An 18,493-nucleotide genomic window follows, 5' to 3' on the forward strand; every position below is an offset into this window, starting at 1 on the left:
ATTCACAGTGTTCACAACCCTTCTGTGATGATGGCTGTCAATTATTAGTCTCATTCTACTGGTGAGCAAACGAAGTCTCGGGGTTGAGTTCCTTTTCCAAGGTGACAGATGCGGAACCAGAATAAAACCCAGACCTGCCTCACGATACAGGGACACTTCCCCTCTGCTTCAGTGTCTTTGCCTTCCTACCTTTTAAACCAGACTCTTCAACTTGAAAATTCTCCCCTTTCTTTAAATTTTCTTTCAACACTTTACTTTCCTGAGTGTAAGACTTTCAGTCTCTACTCCAAACCAGGACTCAAAGTTCAATGACTTTATATATAGAAATTGTAGAAACAGATCATCAAGAAAAGTTCCCTGGTGGTCCAGTGGAAAGGACTCCAGGCTTTCACTGCAGCAGTCCCGGTTTCAATCCCTGGTTGGGAAACTAACACCCCACAAGCCTCGCAGTACAGTCAAATTAAAAAAAAAAAAGTCAATATACTTACAAGACACATACATTTATTTGTCAGAATGATATTAGAAGAAGACAGATAAGTTCTTGTAAGGGAAATGTTTTCCAGTTAGATAAAATCATTCAGTCATAAATATCATGTATCTAATAAATATCATGTATCTAATTTTATAATGCATTTATTATTTGATTTTCAAAAATGTATTAAATAAGCATTGTCCCTGGACAGATATGCTAAGCATACTAGAAAGAGGAAAAGGAAGTTATCCATTGTAATTACTAGTTATACTTATGCCGCTCAACTAAACATTCAAAATACAAGTAGATTTAATATCATAAAGTAAAAATGAAATAATTAAATTTTTGCAAAAGATATTCAAATAAAATTTTAAAGGAGATGTTTACTTTTATTTATTCATTTTTAAAATTTCTGTCCATAGGGCATGTGAGATCTTAGTTCCCTGACCAGGGATTGAGCCCAGGCCCTTGGAAGTGAGAGCTTGGAGTCCTAACCTCTGGACCATTTTTCAAATGTCAGGACAACAGCATTAAGAAGAGAACAATAGACTGTCATCAGAGAAATGTAAAGCAAAACCACAGTGAGGCATCACCTCACACCTATCAGGAGAGCTGTCATCAAAAAGATCATAAATAGCAAATGTTGGTGAGGATGTGGAGAAAAGAGAATCATGGACACCGTTGGTGGGAATGTAAATTAGTGTAGCCACTATGGAAAACAATATGGAGATTTCTCAAAAAGCTAAAGACAGAAATGCAATAGATTCAGCAATTCCACTCCTGGGTATATATTTGGAGAAAATAAATTCTAATTCAAAAATATACATGCACCCCAATGTTCAGATAAAGCAACCTATGTCCATCAAGAGATGAATAGTTAGAGAAGATGTGATATGTGTACACACACACACAAACACACACACACACGGAAAATTACTCAGCCATAAAAAAGAATGAAAAAATTTTCTATTTGCAGCAATACAGGTAAGACTTGGAGGGTATTATGCTTAGTGAAATAAGTCAGACAGAGAAAGACACATACTGTATGATATCACTTAAATGTGGAATCTAAAAAATAAAACAAAATGGTGAATTAAAAACAAAAAACCCCCAAAGAAGAAAAGAAACATACCCAACACCACCAGAGGTCTCTGCAGCTGAGTGCTGCGTTAGAATTTCCTCTCCAAGGCTGGCTACTGACTGGAGGAGGCTCTTCTGCTCTGCCAATTCCTGCTCCAACTCCTGCTCAAGGAAAAGGAAAAATAAAAATATCTTTGTTACTTTATAATTATTGTCTCCAACCACAGTTTCATGTCTAGAAAATCCTCAGAGAACTTTGGTACAATAGTATGTTTTTAAGTTAGCACATTACATAAAAGGTGTGGCTTAGGTAACTGTTCAGAGGTGTCTCCAAGTCCTCTGTAGCTTTCTTTGGCTTTGATAAAATGACATTTAAATAATCTTGGTGGGGGTTAGGAAATGAGAAAAGAAAATTTTGCTTGGCAATGGCGCCCCCAAGTGGTCCAAAATGCACTTTAACTTTTCAAGATTGATAACTGCCTTGTTCAAGCTGAAAGAGACATGAGAGCAACAGCTCTCTTCAATTTCCCACTTGCTTGATAAACTGGATCACCAATTGGACTCAGTTTTACTCTTTGAGAAATATTTTAATATGTCCTATCCATAAACTGAAGGTATTAATGAGATGTCATTCTGAGTAATCAAAGCTCATTTGTTTCATAGGCAGTAATTTGTAGTCCTGTTTAGTGATGGCATCTACTAAAAATTTGAAAGCAAATTTCATAAGAAAGTACAACTTAGATATTTACCAATTCTCAGAGGCCTTCCTGAGGCTTTTATTATATATAATAGACTCAAATTGGGGCAAGCTAGAAATAGAGGGCAGATTATAATTGAGTTACACTATTTTAAAACTAAGCAGAAGCTTTTCTTAGAGAACCGACTTTAAAATGACCAGTCTTCCCGGTGGTCAAAAGTAAATGGAAACAGCCAGGTTCTGCTTAAGTCCAAAATAAAGATAAAGGGGCACTCTGTTTTCAGCACAGAAGGAACTTGTCTTTCTAAAACATTTCTCTCAAAGTGCATGCTTGGCTGATCTGCAGGCGAAAGAAGCAGGAAGTGTGTTACTTTTTGTTGCTGGAGGCTGCTCTGTCGCTGGTGGGTCCACGCGCTCCGAGCTTGAGCTAGCCATTCCTGAACCCCGGGGCTCTGAGTGGCAGCCAGGTCAGCATCGCTCTCCTCCTTCTCCTGGGCTGTCCCCTGCTTTTAACGAGGGAGAAATCAAGAGTCATACTACCCACAGGAAGACCTTAACCAAAACAGTGATGGCTCCTTTACTGTGGTCTGAATAATAAAACCAAAGTGACTCCATTTGGACGTGAAACCACATTAAAAAAAAATGGTACCACAAAACCCATGGAATTTATTATGGCATTTGCAGGAAACAGAACAATAAATAGATGATTATACTCAGAAATATTAAGGGGGTCGGGGGAACTGCCATGTCGCGGCTAGGCTTTTTAGCTGACTGATGTGGTCAGCAGACATTATTCTGGAATTTCTTCCACAAGAATATAACTCTAGGTCTTCCTCCCTTTCCTATCCCCACCAGGACTAGATTCCACTGCCATCTGTTGCCACTCTGGCTTCGACAGAGTGTGGCTAAAGGAGAAAGCCAAAGTAATTACCTATTACCTGGGCAGGGGTTTATTATTCCTGCTAGACTATTCCGATGGAATTTAAGAGGCCCTAAAATACTGCATGGGATTCCCTGGTGGCTCAGTGGTAAAGAATCTGCCTGCCAATGCAACAGACGCAGGAGACGTGGGATCAATCCCTAGGTCAGGCAGATCCCCTAGAAAAGGAGATGGCAACCCACTCCAGTATTCTTGCCTGGACAATCTCATGGACGCAGGAGCCTGGTGGGCTACAGTCCATAAGTTGCAAAAGAGTCAGACAGCACTAAACAACAAACAGAATATTTTGTATTAGAATGGAATTAGTTCTGAATGAGCACCTTTCTACTAAAATGTATTTATACGCCAAAGGATAAATTACACCATGTTGGTAAGACGCATTCACTAAATGCTCTTAGCACCCACGTGTGTCAGGCACTGTTTAGGGCACTGGAGAGAAGTGGAGGGGATTTATTTGGCTCAGAAGCCAGACAAAGGCCTGCTGGGATAACAGACAATAAATAGACAAGATAAACTGGGATGGTGATAAGACTTGCAAAGAATGTGAAACCAGAGAATGGGCTGGCAAGTGAAGAGGGAGGGTTTCTTAGTCTGGGTAGCAAAAGGCGTCTTCAGAGGTGACAGCTTGTGTGTTGTGAGATGAGGGCGTCCCTGATAGCTCAGATGGTAAAGAATCTGCTTGCAGTGCAGGAGACCCGGGTTCGATTCTTGGGTTGGGAAATCCCCTGGAGGAGGGCATGGCAAACCACTCCAGTGCTCTTCCCTGGAGAATTCCAAGGATAGAGGAGTCTGGTGGGCTACAGTCCATAGGGGTCGCAAAGAATCAGACATGACTGAGCAATTAACACTGATACTGCCTGAATAAATGATGGGGTGGGGGCCTCTAGGCCTATGGAACCACTGGAGCAAAGGCCAGAGGGGAAAGCAACTTGGTGTCTCAGAGACCGCAGAGGAGGGGCAAGTATGACTGAAGCATGCAGAGGGGCCGGGGGTGGGCACATAGGAAGGGAACATTCTTTGGGGTGTTTCCATGGAGGAGCCATCCTACTGAACTGCTGCCCCCCTGGCCTCTGTTCTCTGCCAAACCTGACCTCAGTGTGGGGTCCAGCTACAATAGCTTACCCTGCCTGACTGCCCACAGGACCCTTCCCTTCCTTTTCTTTCCAGAATTTTACACCAACTCTTACAGGGAAATAGATGGGGTCTGTTTCCCTCTGTCTTACTTATTAGAATCTCATGGTTAAACTAAAATGTTTGAGATCATTTGATACCAGCACTTGAGATGCGGTGAAGGCAACAGAGAAATCTACAGGTAGTGTCCGTGTTTATACATCCTCCTTTCCCGGATTCTGAACCACCTCAGCTCACAGGCGCCTTCTTTCCTTGAAGATGATCCAGCTCGGCAGTAAATAGAACGTGCTTGAGATAGGACAGTGGTAGCACCATTGGTCTAAAACATGCTACCTGCATTTTACAGGATCTTCAGAACAGATGACTCGAGTTCAATAGGTTCCCCACCCTCCCAGGAGCGCCTCTTTCAGGCAAGCAGTGATTTTCCTGAAGGTGGGAGGTTTGGGGTGGTGGTGCATTCCTCCAGGACCGAAGCCCACACTTTTCTGCATGAAGCAGAGTTTTCTCATCTGAGGATGTTCCATTGACCCAGAATAAGCTCTAAGATATCCTGGCTTTTCCAGGCAAGGATGAAACAGAAAGTCAAAAGGGATCTGTAGAGAATGACCCCAAAGAAGTCAGTGGGACAAGTTGAAAGCTGTCCCCAGGCAGAGACCCAGTGACAAACAGTGGCCATAGCCGTGACCTGCGGACTCTCTTTGGTGAATTCCCGCCACTTCCTCTCTGCCCTTCTTCAGAAAAGGTTTGCTTTCACAGCCCAGCCTGGAGACTCCTGGAAACTTCTCAGGGCTCCAGTTCACCCTTCTCTGCAAGTTAACTACAGTTGACTGAGAGCTCTGATTTCAAATTCCTCACACCAGCGAAAGAGACCAATTGTACTTGGGAAAATAACAATTGAAATGCCAGGTCTACAGGGCGGCTTAACCACATTTACATGCACAGACACCTACTTAGATTCTAAAACAAAATCTAAGCAAGGGTCTCCTATTTGACTAATTGAATCCACAGCTTTAGAAAAAAGGAAATTTATCAGCATCAAAAGCACATGACTAGTATGTGTTTTCTCTGTGGTTAGGTTTGGTTTCTCAGTTAATAAATTTTTCTCTGGCTGATTTCACTGTTTTGAAACATAACCTTTGGACCACAGGAAGCAAAAAATGATTAAGGAACAGTTCAAACTTCATTCCCTTTCCCCCTGAAATACAGAGGTACTGACCTAAGGCATAAAATTAACATTAATTACACGCTCTGAGGTCTGATAACAGTTTTCTGACCTATCTAGGGAATAGGAAATAAGGTGGCTCTTATTCTCCAACAGGCTTCTGCTTGGGTGGGGCTATGTAAGCTGTTTATTTTGGAAATACTAGAAGAGTAACCATTTTTGCCAGGAACATTCCTTGGAAGATTAGTGAGGATTGGAGAATGCTAAACATTAAATAAAACACTTCTTTAGAAAGCATTTTGTTATTTATATAGGATGAACTGTCTGCTCCCTGGATGAATGATAATGTGCGAAAATGACAAACTTATTACAAAGAAAGATATCACGTAATTCAAGAAGTATTATATGCCTGTGTCATAGAGAAGGACGACAGAGATTGAGACGGTTGGATGGCATCACCGACTTGACAGACATGAATTTGAGCAAGCTCTGGGAGTTGGTGATGGACAGGGAAGCCTGACGTGCTGCAGTCCATGGGGTCGTAAAGAGTTGAACTGAGAAGTAAACAATTTTGGGGTGAGGTGGAGGGGATTCACCGGAGTGGATTATTCACTGATAGGCGGCATTCATATGTGTGTGTGTGATCAGTCACTCTGGCATATCTGACTCTTTGTGACCCCACGGACTGTAGCCTGCCAGGCTCCTCTGCCCATGGGATTTTCCAAGCAAGGATACTGGAATGGGTAGCCACTTCCTACTGCAGGGGATCTTCTCAACCCAGGGATCAAACCTGCAACTCTTGGGTCTCCTACATTGGCAGGTGGATTCTGCCACTGCCACCGGGGAAGCCCTTATTCCGGGTTTACCTGGTATCATTTTGGCACATTTAAAAACATACAGTTAGTATTTTAATTGAGAATAACTTACATTTATGTTTTAACAGAGGAAAATTTGAAATCACCTATCTAAAAATAAAATCTCTATATTTCCACTTGTTTTGGTATCACTCAGGTTTTAAAGTGTTGAGATTTCATATATTTTATATTTTGTTCATGTTTTAGATGGAAATGTATGGCATATTATTTCTCTAACTTTTAATTTATATATAGGAAAGTTATGAATTCTATTTTTTTTAATAATTTTTTTTTTTTTACTAAATTCTTCCATTGCTTTTAATAGTTTTCTGTTGACTAGGTTTGATGTTCCAGATCATATAATCACATACTTAGCAAAGAACTGAAAACACATAGTTTAGCCAGAAAAAAATCATTACACTGAGAAAGTAGAAGCAATCACAGTGAATGTGCATTAAGCTCCCACTACGGTATTTGTGCCGTGTCCCCTGCCAGCATCTCTACTCAAGTACAGTTTTTCCCCTCCCTCCTGACACTGGTTCCAAGACCATTCCCCTGCCCCTTGGATCTGATTTTCTCCCTTCTACAGAAAAAGGCTTTTGCTGCAGTCTTTTTCTTTTTCATCAATTTTTCCTCTACTGAGTTGTTTCCGTCTCCCTGTAAACATGTCATTATTCTTCTGATCTTAAAATGGAATGAATTTCTTCTAACCTGCTTCTTATAGCTTATTCCATTCCTCTGCTCCCATGACAGTGAAACTCCTGTTTCCTGCCCTCTTCCTCTCTATCTCCATTCTCGCTTTCATCTTAGAGTGATTTTTGCCTTCACTATTTCACTGAAATAGTTGTAGTTGGGGTCATAGAAGACCTGCGTGTTGCCAGATCCAGCGGTCAGTTCTCAGTTCTCATCTTACCTCACTTGCCCTCACGTGTCTCCTAGAAACCCAAATCTTGGTCTTCTTCCCACCTCACTGGTGTTTCCTTTTTACTCTTTTTTTCGGGGTTCCTCTACATCTTCCTAACTTTTCACACTGGAGTGGCCAAGGGCTTGGTCTTCTTTATCTCTCTTCACTCCCTTGGTGATCTCATGGGGTCTCATGCCCTTAAAGACCATCTAGGGGCTTCCCTTCAGTCCAGTGGTTAAGACCCGGAGCTCCCAATGCAGGGGTGTGAGTTCAGTCCCTGGTGGGGGAACTGACATGACTTATGGCACGAACAACAACAACAAAGACCGTCTAGAGGCTGGCAGTTCAGTCTAGATCTGTCTGCTGAATCCCAACAGCTGCTTGACATTGGACAGGCATCTCAAACCTAGCCTGTCCAAATGAAACCAGTGACCCAATTACTTCTCCTTCCCCAAGTTCTGTTCCTCGAGAGTTTTCACTTTCCTAATTATCCACAACCTGGTAAGTTCTCATCACCTCTAACCTCCTAACTCGTCTCTCAGCTTCCATGCTGGTCCCCTACAACAGGTAAAATCTGATCTTGTCACTCCTCTGCCCCCAAATACTCCAGTGGTTCCTCATTTTCCCCAGAGTCAAAGCCAAAGTGCATACGATGCCTACAAGGTCCTTTGCACCCTGGGCCCTCCTTACCCTGGGCCTCTGCCCTTACTTCCCCCTCTCTGAGCCTGGAATTCTCTTCCTCCATGTCTACACGGCTCACTCCTTCAAACGTAAGCTGAGGGAGGCTTCATTGGTCACCCTATTTAAAATTGCAAATCCACCCAGTCCCAACTTTCCTTATTTATCTGCCTTATAGTATTTCACCAACAGCTCTTATCATCTTCTAACTTAGCATATAACAACACACCTTAATTTTATATTACTATCTGTCTCCCCCAAACATAATCTCTTGAAGATGGAATACATAGATATATACATATACAGATAGATTTTGCCCTTGCTCCTTCACTCTATCATATAGAATAGTGGCTGGCACATCGTGGCTTTGCAATAAACATTTGCTTAATATTTGTGTAAGATAATAATTCTAACATGTAGAGATGAAAAACAAACAAAATCAAAATATTAGACAATACTAGAAATCTGAGTGAATGTGTTATGAGTTTCTTATGTTGATCTGGAACAAGAATAAAATAATAACTTAGAATTTATTAGGTATGCATGGTAAAAAGTAGAGGAAAAAACAAAGGAAAGCATTCAATCACCTAGAAGCAAAAGTTAAAATGGAGAAAGAAGAATAGAAAGAGCAGGACAAAATAGAAAAAAAAAGTAAGAATAAAATTTCAAACATATCAGTAGTCACAATGAATTTAAACAGATTAACCCTGCTCTTTTACAAGTCAGAGGTTTTCTGATTAGATATGTTTAAAACCAACAAAATATACCAAAATGTTCTTTATAATAAACAAATCTAAAATATAAGGAGTTAGAAAGGGTTAAATCAATGGAAAATTGAAAGATATACTAGGCAAATATTATCCAAAAAAAAGCTCTAGTCATCTAAAACAAAAATCACTATTGGGGAACGTGAAGGCCATTACATGATAGTAAAAATGTTCAATTTGCCTGGAATACATGACAAGTCTAAACTTGTGTGCATAAATTAAAGAGTCTATCTGAAAAGTAGAACACAGGAGAAATAAAGGGGAAATATAACACTGCCACAGGGTATCTTAATCTATGACCTATATTTATGAATTTTCTTTTAAATGATACAGCTGCTAGCTTTTGGTAATTATTTTCATTTTGTTTTCTTTTCCTATGCTGCAATTTCCAGGTCTCTGGATTCAAACAACTCTTACAAAGCCTATGTGGAAACCTATGCCAGGGACTTCCCTGGTGGTCCAGTGGCTAAGACTCGGAGTGCCCAATTCAGGGGGCCTGGGTTCGATCCCTGGCCAGGGAACTAGATCCCACGTGCCCCAACTAAAGACCCTACACGTCCCAACGAAGACTGAAGATCCCGAGTGCTACAGTTTAAGACCCAGTGGGGCCAAATGAACAAATATTAAAAAAAAAACCTACTCCAGAACATGTGTAAAGCAGGTACACACACAAGCATGTGCTGTTCCCCAGCCATCCCGTTCATGTGTCCCGTGCTCAGAAGGGCAGGCCAGCTGTGCCAAGATGAGCCCCTGGGTAAGTACCACGCCTCACCTGGATGTGGAGCTGCCTGTCCTGCAGCGCCCTCTGCAGCTCCAGGAGGCTCCCCTTGAGGGTTCTCAGCTTCACTGCCAGCTGCTCGGCCTCGTCCTTGGTGTGAGCCTTGCCCTCCAGCAGCAGGTTTTCATTGTGCACCGAGAGCTCTGATAAGGCCACCACCTTCTGCTCAATTTCCACCAGCATATTCTAGAACAACAGAAATCAGGTTGAAATTGACACGGCCTGGGCGCCTCTGCAAGGAGCACGTCTCACAGCGAAGCCCAGCGCTTCATTAAGTCTTTCATCAAAACAACACGCCTCCAGGTTTGTTTTTTTTCCCCCTAGTTTTCGTACAAACTTCGAGTGGTATATAGGTTTTAACAACTCTTTGAGCCTCCTAATTTCTCTCTTATTTAAGATTAGGGGAAGCACATTCTATATAGCCAACAGATAAGGAGAAAAGAGCAGGCCTTAGCGTTACCCTACTATGACTGTTCTGTTATTTTAGTGTCAGAGGTGGCTCCGTGGTAAGAGAATCTGCCTACCAGTGCAGGAGACACAGGAGATCCAGGTTCAGTCCTGGGGTTGGGAAGTGCCCCCTGGAGGAGGACAGGGCAATCCACTCCAGCATTCTTGCCTGGAGAATCCCAGGGAGCGAAGAGCCTGAGGGCTACAGTCCAGGGGGTCGCAGAGTTGGACACGACTGAGTGTCTGAGCGTGTGTGCAATGTATGCACACACGTTATGCTTGTGGCTAATAATAGTAAAGACGTCACATGATCAACTCTTTGTGTCAATTTAAAAAGGACTCTTTTTTTTTTTTTCTCAAAGAAAAATGTTTTGAAAAGGAGTTTTTGCAGACTAGTGCTCTTTTAACTTTTTGTATTATTTCTGTCGTTTTTTTTTTTTTTGGCCATGCCACCTGGCATGTGGGATCCTAGATCCTCAACCAGGGACTGAAGGGTGGAAGCATTGGAAGGGTGGAATCTCAATCACTGGACAACCAGGGAAGTCCCCCTGTTTTTATCTTTTATATAATGCAATTTTAACAAGGCATTTTTAACTTCACATTTCTGGAAGTTTTCCTAAGAATTTCACTTTCACTTTCTGTGGTAACTCTCTAGTGTTACAAGGTTTTTTTTCCTAAAATGGAGGCTAAATCCAGGAAAGAAGTGAAAATAGTCTCCCCACTTCCCAAGTAAGATTTAAAATAAAAACCAAAAACAGAACAACTAAAAAAATCAAGCAAAACAAATAACAACCATATTATTTTCTACAGAAACTGTTCTGTTTTTCTATACCTTAAGTACTTTCTAATTTATATTCAATTATATATTAATAAGAAAAGATTGTACAAAATGAGAATCACTACCATCAACTTGTAAGAACATAAGGGAGATCCCAAAACCTAGAACTGAACGGAGGAGTAAAACTTTTCCTGAAATGGGCCTTAAAGGATCATTTCTTGAGGATTACTCTTGAGAAACTAATATTCTGTGCAGGACCACCTTTTCCATTAGGCATGGTTGTCACAGAGCTGAGGGCCCCTAACACTTCAAGGGGCCGAAGAAAATGTCTTTCACTTCTTTTAAAATCAGAGGAAAAATGATTATGATGATAATTAATATGTAATGATATCACCCCAGGCTTCCCAGGTGGTACAAGTGGTAAAGAGCCCACCTACCAATCCAGGAGGCATAAGGGATGTGGGTTCGATCCCTGGGTCGGGAAGATCCCCTGGAGGAGGGCATGGCAGCTCTCTCCAGTAATCTTGCCTGGAGAATCCCATGAACAGAAGAGCCTGGTGGGCTATAGTTCATAGGGTCGCAAAGAGCGGGATACAACTGAAGCAACTTAGCATGCACCCACGATAAACTACCCTAGATTAGATTAGTCTCTGTACCCAAAGCAGTTACAAAATACAAATATAACTTTTAGTATTTCTATAGAGGAAGAGAGGTTCATGGAAACAAAGTACCCTGGGCCCCAAAAGTCATAACAGGACCCTAATTCCATATAACAGCCACAGCTATGATTATACTACTGGCTCAAATGCCGGATTTATTTGCATGAGGAACTATCCCATATTTGTGTGATTCCATAGGCTCTGAGTTTTGAAAAATATTGCCAAAGTACCACTTCAATACTTTGTAAGAGTCCTGAAATATATTATCTCAACTATGCATCTTATGTATAACTATAAAAATAGAGACATCAAAAAGGAAGAGGTGGGAGTAATGATGAAAAATAATTTTGAAATGTGAGTGCATGTGGTAATTTCAAGTGCTAGAAGGCAATGCTAAAAATACATGTCTCTTTTCAGAAAAGTAACTTTAGAAAAGATGATACAAGAAATAGAAAACACTTGCACATGGCTCTCTATTCTCTACCATCAAGGTAGAGATGCTTTGAAGACACGTAAATAAATTGTCCACAGACTTCCTTAGTGGTCCAGTGGCTAAGACTCTGTGCTCCCAATGCAGGGGGCCCAGGTTTGATCCTTGATCCGGGAGCTAGATCCCACATGCTGCAACTAAGACACAGCATGGCCAAATAAACAAATAATAATAGTTTTAAAGTTTAAAATTATAAGTTGTGTAAAGAATTTAAAAACCTAAATTATAATTATTAATATTAAAAAAATCTCAATCATAAGGGATGACCAGAATGATATACTATGCATTAAGAAAAAAGATGGCATTCATAATTAATGGTTGTGCATATTTCCTCCAGTCCCACATGTACGAAGTCATGCACACTGATATTTAACCTTGCAGATTAGACTAGGTTTTCTAGACTTGCTGATTAAATGAAAGAGCTTTTAAAACAAACTTCACCCATGTGTAAAGTCTACTATGTTGATACTCTTTGAAGCCAATGACTGGCACATGGGAGTTCATCATCTATTCTCTATGCTTATACATGTGCTTGAATGTTTCCATAATAAGGAGGTAAGAAAATAATATTACAGTGAAAACCTTGATGTCATTACCCCTTAAATTAATTTCTAAAGACCTCACGCTGAGGAAGGAAATTTTCTGCCCCAGAAGACAACCTTCCCATGTTGAGTCTGGCTCCCTATAACTACAGTTTTGCCAAGTTTTCCAAATAATATTTCTGAATTAGAACCAAAATTGCAACAGGCCACCTATTCTGTTTTTTACCCATAGTCACTGATACTAATTCTGTGCATTGGGTACTTCAATTCCTTATTAGCCACCAAAACAGATACTATAAAATTGACATGAGTTCAAGCAAGCTCTGAGAGATGGTGAAGGACAGGGAAGCCTGGCATGATGCAGTCCATGGGGTCGCAGAGTCAGACGTGACTGAGGGACTGAACAAGTCTTTTAAAAAATGTCCTTCAGGAAGCTGAAAATTTTCTAAAGAGTAGATACTCTTGGTTAAAATTTTCAAGAGACTAAGCCCACATCTGGACTTCATTTAACCTTTCATAAGATATTGTTTTTCTTCTAAATATGTAAAGTATATGGATTGTGAAAAATCACATATCCATACCACACTTTGTTACCATTATACTTTTCTGTAGTTAAAAAACATGTCTTGTGGAACCTTCCCTGGTGATCCAGCAGTTAAGAACTGGCCTTGCAATGCAGGGGGCGTGGGTTTGATCCTTGGTTGAGAGTGTGTGTATGCATACTCAGTTGTGTCTGATTCTTTGCAACCTCATGGACTGTAGCCCGCCAGGCTCCTCTGTCCATGGGATTCTCCTGGCAAGAATACTGGAGTGGGTTGCCATTTCCTCCTCCAGGGGATCTTCCCAACCTAGGGATCGGCCCTGTATCTCCTGTGGCTCCTGCATTGGCAGGCAGACTCTTTACCACTGAGCTACTTGGGAAGGCCCCTGAGATCCCTGGTCAGGGAACTAAAATCTCACGTGCTAAGGAGCAACTAAGGCCGTGTGCTGTAATTACTGAGCCCACATGCTCCGGAGCCCATGTACCACAACTAGAGAATCTGTACTCCCCAACAAAAGATTCTGCATGCCATAACTAAGACTCGACACAGCCAATAAAAGATACATTTTTAAAGTCTGCTTAATGATGTTGGCATACTCCTTTGAGACCATTTTTGTACCTGGCAGTCCACTAACTGGGCCTCCATGTCCATGGGCTCCTTGGGTGACCCCAGGGCAACATCCAGAGTGGCCTTCGTGTTCAAGAGCCAGTGGTCCAGCTGATCAGCTTCACAGCGATACCTGTGCAGGGCTTGCTCCTGTCTCTGTTCCTCCAGCTGATCATTGAGTTTCTCCTGATGAATTAAGTGGGATGGAACACAGATCACTCTGAGGCAAAATCACCAGGACTCAACACATAGAGCAATGGTTCCCAGCCCTGACTGCACACCAGAACCACCAGTGAAACTTCAAAAACAATCCCCGGTGTTTAGACCATGGTACAGACTGGTAAATCAGAATTTCAGGAGGTGAACCTCAAGATTAGTATTTTTTAAAAACTCCTACAATGATTGTATGCCTAGAGTTATCTGTTTTTAAATAATACACCTACAGAACAATGTGGATGCAATATAATTGACAGAAATTGGTCAATGGTGTAAGACAGTAGGTAACTTGACTTCAAAGTATGGGAAACTGTAGCGTGTAGTGGGGACTATGGCAACTGAAGAACATATTTAGTTCCCCTAAAAGGGCAGAACCACGCAGTTTCAGGCAAGTGATCTCCTTCAGGAAGGAGTGGCCCAGTGCCATCGCTTTCTAGAGCAAAGGCAAAACTTCAAAAAATGTGGTTACGTCTCTGAGGATTCTTTAGTGATGGCAAATAATCCATATATTTTTTAAAAATCCAGGCCAATCACTTCATTTCACAACTCTACATGGGTTTCATAGAGTGACTGGGGACAATGTCAATGAATTCAAAGGTTAATTATTAAGATACTCTTAAGTATTTTACTTTAAACATTACTTTATTAATAATCTATTATTTTTAATTAATTTATTAAATTGTTTATAAATTAGAGTTGATTTAAAATTTCTCCAAAACAGGAAAGTATATGGATACACGATTAGCCCAGCTTTAAAATAGGTAAAACTGGAAATATCCTATGTCCCTAACAAAAGGACAAAGGTTCATTGAATTATGGTATAATCCGCAGCTAAATAAAATAATGTTAAGCAGATAATAATAACTGATTTTGTGCTAGAGAAGCTGCTAGACCCTAGAGATACAAGGACACAGACACTTCATAGGATCAACAATATGAACATCATACATGTTTAAGGCCAGGAAAGGTAACAGAACAACAACAACAAAAGGAAAATAACTTATTTTTAACACGTGTGGTAGTATAACTAAAATTTATCTGTTAAATATTAAAGTTAAGTAACGTGAGAACCACAACTGCAGGAATATGCTCATGAATTAACGTGCTTAAATTGGCTTCCAGTGACTAAGGATTTATTTTTCACAGCATTAGCAATGCTATTCATAAAAATGGTCTTATTTAAACACAGCAAACTATTATGCAAACCTTCCACAATTATTCCCCACAAAGCTCATGTCTACCCAGTATTGGCTCTCCGCTGCCTCAGTTCTGCAGGCCTGCAATGAGTCAGAAACTGGTGAAAAGACACATTCATTCATGAGGGCTCTATTCACGAGGCCCTGCACACACAATATACCAGCTTCTTTTGAGTGGGAAACAATAAACATGTCGATCACGTAAGTAGCTGGACATACTTGTCAACCCAACCCCAGGAAGTTAACCTGGACGTGAGGGGCAGCCCCAGGGTGGCCTGTTACCTCCAGAAGCTGCCGCTTCCCAGATGCCTTCATCCTGATGGTGGCCATTCGCTCCGCTAAGACGGTGAGCGTGGACTGCAGCGCCAGCCGCTCTGCCGGCTCGGACCCTGGGGACCCGGACCCCAGCTCGTCCGCGAGGGCCGACTGCAGCTCGCTGATCTCCTCTTGGAGCATGAGAATCTCGTCCATCAGAGCCTGAGGGGAAGACTGTGGAATCACACTCCTGTGTGCAGATTTTTTGCACTGCAGAATCGTGGCACTTAGCCAAGCTCACTTGGAAGTCATTTAACCAACAAACAGGGGGCCTTCTAACCTAAGTTTCTAAATGCCATTGCCAGACTGAAAGTCAGGAAGTTTCTGACTTGAAGATCATTTGCATCAGTAACTTAAAGTTAAGTAATCTGGTTTTCAACAGGCTGTAATCTGATGGGGGGGAGGTATGTGCAATTAATTCTGTCTGAGTCCACAATTCTCTGTTGAAAATAAAACTCATCACTTTCTTCCTCAACGTGACTCCTCCCACTCCAAGTTTCCCCGAGTCTGGAACAAGGCTGCATTTTAATCGCAAACTCATATCATACAGACAGGAAGAACCTGTCACCTGCTTCCATGCCATTGCCCTGCCTTACTTTTCTCCTCTCCCCAGGTCTAAAATTTGAAGTTTCTCAGGGCTACTTTCTAGACCCTGTTTTCTCTCTTCACAATCTCTCCCAAAGAGAGAGATTGTGCAAAGTCTATAGCTAAGGATTTAATTCCTTTTTCCCGTGGGACGCTTAGGTAGAACAAAATCTCCCACCCCAAAAGGTCTCTGGCATGCAGATTATTTTGAGTTGAGAACAATCAAGGCCCAAGAGACTCAGGAAAAAACTCTGACCTAACTACCTAAAGAATCTATCTCAGAGACGTTTGCAAAGAATAGGAGTGGGTGTGGTGAGTCCACTTTGCATCCCTCTGTCTCTGAATGGCCCAGCTAACACTTGCTTCCCAAGCATTTGCTTTATGTCTCCTTGGGCAATTCATTTCTGTGTTAGACAAGAGTCCACTCTCAGACTCTGGAAGGGGTCCCCTTACTGCAATACGACTGCTTTTACCTCCAAAACATCTTGTTTGTCTCCTCTGCTCCCACCTAAGTCACAACCAATTCCTTATCTGAATTGCTCTCATAGTCTACTGGGTGGAGTATCTGCTTAAACCCCTTTAAAAAGATAAATCAGATCCTCTCACTCCCTTGCTTTACAATACTTAGTGGCTTCTTGCTTTTGAAATAAAACCCAAACTCCTTACAGTATTCATGCATTCTCACACCTGGCTGCCCCTGGTACCAGGCTTCCTTCTTGCTCACTGCATCCCTGCCTTTAATTACTCCAGGATCCCAGTGCTTTCTGCCTCAGGGCCTCTGCACATCCCATTCCCTCAAGGTCTGGAATGCTCTTCTCCTCACTCTCCTGAGATGGGTCTCTTCCTCCTTGGAGCCTTAGGTTAACCGTATCATCTTCAGAGAGACCTTTCAGGACTACTCATTCAAAAAAACAAAACAAAACTCTATTACTCTCTTTGAATAGCACCTTATCTCCTGTTTAACAGCCATCATAATTATGCGCTGCATTTCTCATTTTTTGTATTTTATGATTTGCTCTTTAGCTGGAATCTTTTTCTTTCTGTTTTTGTGGCTGTGCCATGCAGCTTCCCTGACCAGGGATGGAACCCATGCTGTCTGCAGTGAGAGCAGAGTCCTAACCACTGGGCTACCAGGGAAGTCCTTAGCTAGAATCTTGAGAGGAGAAATTCTTATTTGGGATTTCAATGATGCATTAGGAAAAACAAAAAACAAGCCCCCCCACAGGAGGGACAACCATGACCCAAGTAAAGAATCACTGATTTTATAGTTGCCAATATTTCATAGTTTGCAGTATACCCCCACTTGCATGATTCCCATCTCTTCCGCAGGCTTCGCTGTAAGCCAAGTGCCTCCTCAGAGTGGGCTGTCAAGGGATATTAAAACCAAAAAACAGACCCTCTTTTTTCCCTAATATCAGGATGTCATCACGTCCAATTGCCGTTTAAGTAAACGATGATACTGAAATATTTACATACATCTAGAAAAGTGCAGACAGTAAGTGAACATTTCTGTGAATTTTCACAAACTGTATCTACCCATGCCCCTGCACCCAGACTGAGAAAGTGAACATTCCCAGGACTCGACAATCCCCTTGGACTTCATCCTGTTACAGCCTTCCTCCTTTCCAGAGATTACCATGGGGTGGGCTTGCAAAGTCATAGATGCTTCTGGTTTTGAGCTCTCCAGAAACAGAGTGACTCCTGATGTCCTGTCCTGTGTCTGGCCTCTCTCACTCCCTCCACGACCGTGACTACACAGGCAGAAAGAGCTGGCCCTTTTCAGGGCTGCACTGTATTCCACAGTCACCCGGTTTGTGGGTCTTGTCCATTTAAACCTTTCTAATGGTATCTCACTGCGGCTTTAATTTCCATTTCCCCGATGACTTCCCTGGTGGCTCAGATGGTAAAGAAGCTGCCTGCAGTGTGGAAGGCCCGGGTTTGATCCTTGGGTTGGGAAGATCCCCTGAAGAAGGGAATGGCAGCCCACTCCAGTATTCTTGCCTGGAGAATTCCGTGGACAGAGGAGCCTGGCAAGCTACTGTCCATGGGTCGCAAAGAGTCAGGCATGTAGTCTGAGGGGTTTCTGGCTTCTAGTTCTGTTCCACTAACTCATGTGGTGTTTTTGCTAATATAACACTCTCATCATTATTATAGCTTTATGGCTCACTCTCATCCTTTGATTTTATTCATCTTCTTCAAGGCTGTCTTGGCTATTCAGTTAAGAATAGCCAATATATATTTTCAACATATATTTTTTCATACATTTGTGATATAATTTAGAATTATCAATCTCTACCAAAGAACTTGCTAGTATATTTTCATAGGATTGTAATAAATTTACAGACTGTTATTGCTTGTTATATATTCAAAATGTTTTTTGTTCAGTAAGCTATTTTCTCCTATTTTATAATCATTTTTGGTATTTGATTGCCAAAATATAAAATTCATATCATTTGGTCTGTTTTAAGGGCTTCTCCATAATTAGACTGACCTATTGTCCTTTTTTCTTTTTTTTGCATTGATTCTCTGTACAAGATGAGCCCCCTCTGCTAATGCACACCACATTCACTCTCACTCCCTCATCCTGTGCCTTTCCTCACATGTTTAATAGTGCCTCCTACCCACTCCTGTTACTATTTCAAACTTTCAAAATC

General features: G+C 41.6%; 1 protein-coding gene across 3 annotated transcripts in view; it reads right to left on the reverse strand.

The window, feature by feature from the left end:
- The window catches only part of SYNE1 (spectrin repeat containing nuclear envelope protein 1), a 474,926-nt gene that overhangs the window by 139,146 nt on the left and 317,287 nt on the right, over nt 1–18,493 (reverse strand). Inside the window, exons 95-99 of one of the 3 annotated variants that reach the window (XM_043457157.1) lie at nt 15,222–15,428; nt 13,540–13,713; nt 9,458–9,649; nt 2,621–2,755; nt 1,605–1,714 (exon numbers count right to left, since the gene is read on the reverse strand). In XM_043457157.1, coding sequence (XP_043313092.1) covers nt 1,605–1,714; nt 2,621–2,755; nt 9,458–9,649; nt 13,540–13,713; nt 15,222–15,428 — 818 coding nt within the window. The remainder of the gene's footprint in view (nt 1–1,604; nt 1,715–2,620; nt 2,756–9,457; nt 9,650–13,539; nt 13,714–15,221; nt 15,429–18,493) is intronic. The other 2 variants (XM_043457156.1, XM_043457158.1) reach the window with 2 other exon arrangements.

Source organism: Cervus canadensis, chromosome 33, assembly GCF_019320065.1.
Source record: "Cervus canadensis isolate Bull #8, Minnesota chromosome 33, ASM1932006v1, whole genome shotgun sequence".
Taxonomy (NCBI): Eukaryota; Metazoa; Chordata; class Mammalia; order Artiodactyla; family Cervidae; genus Cervus; species Cervus canadensis.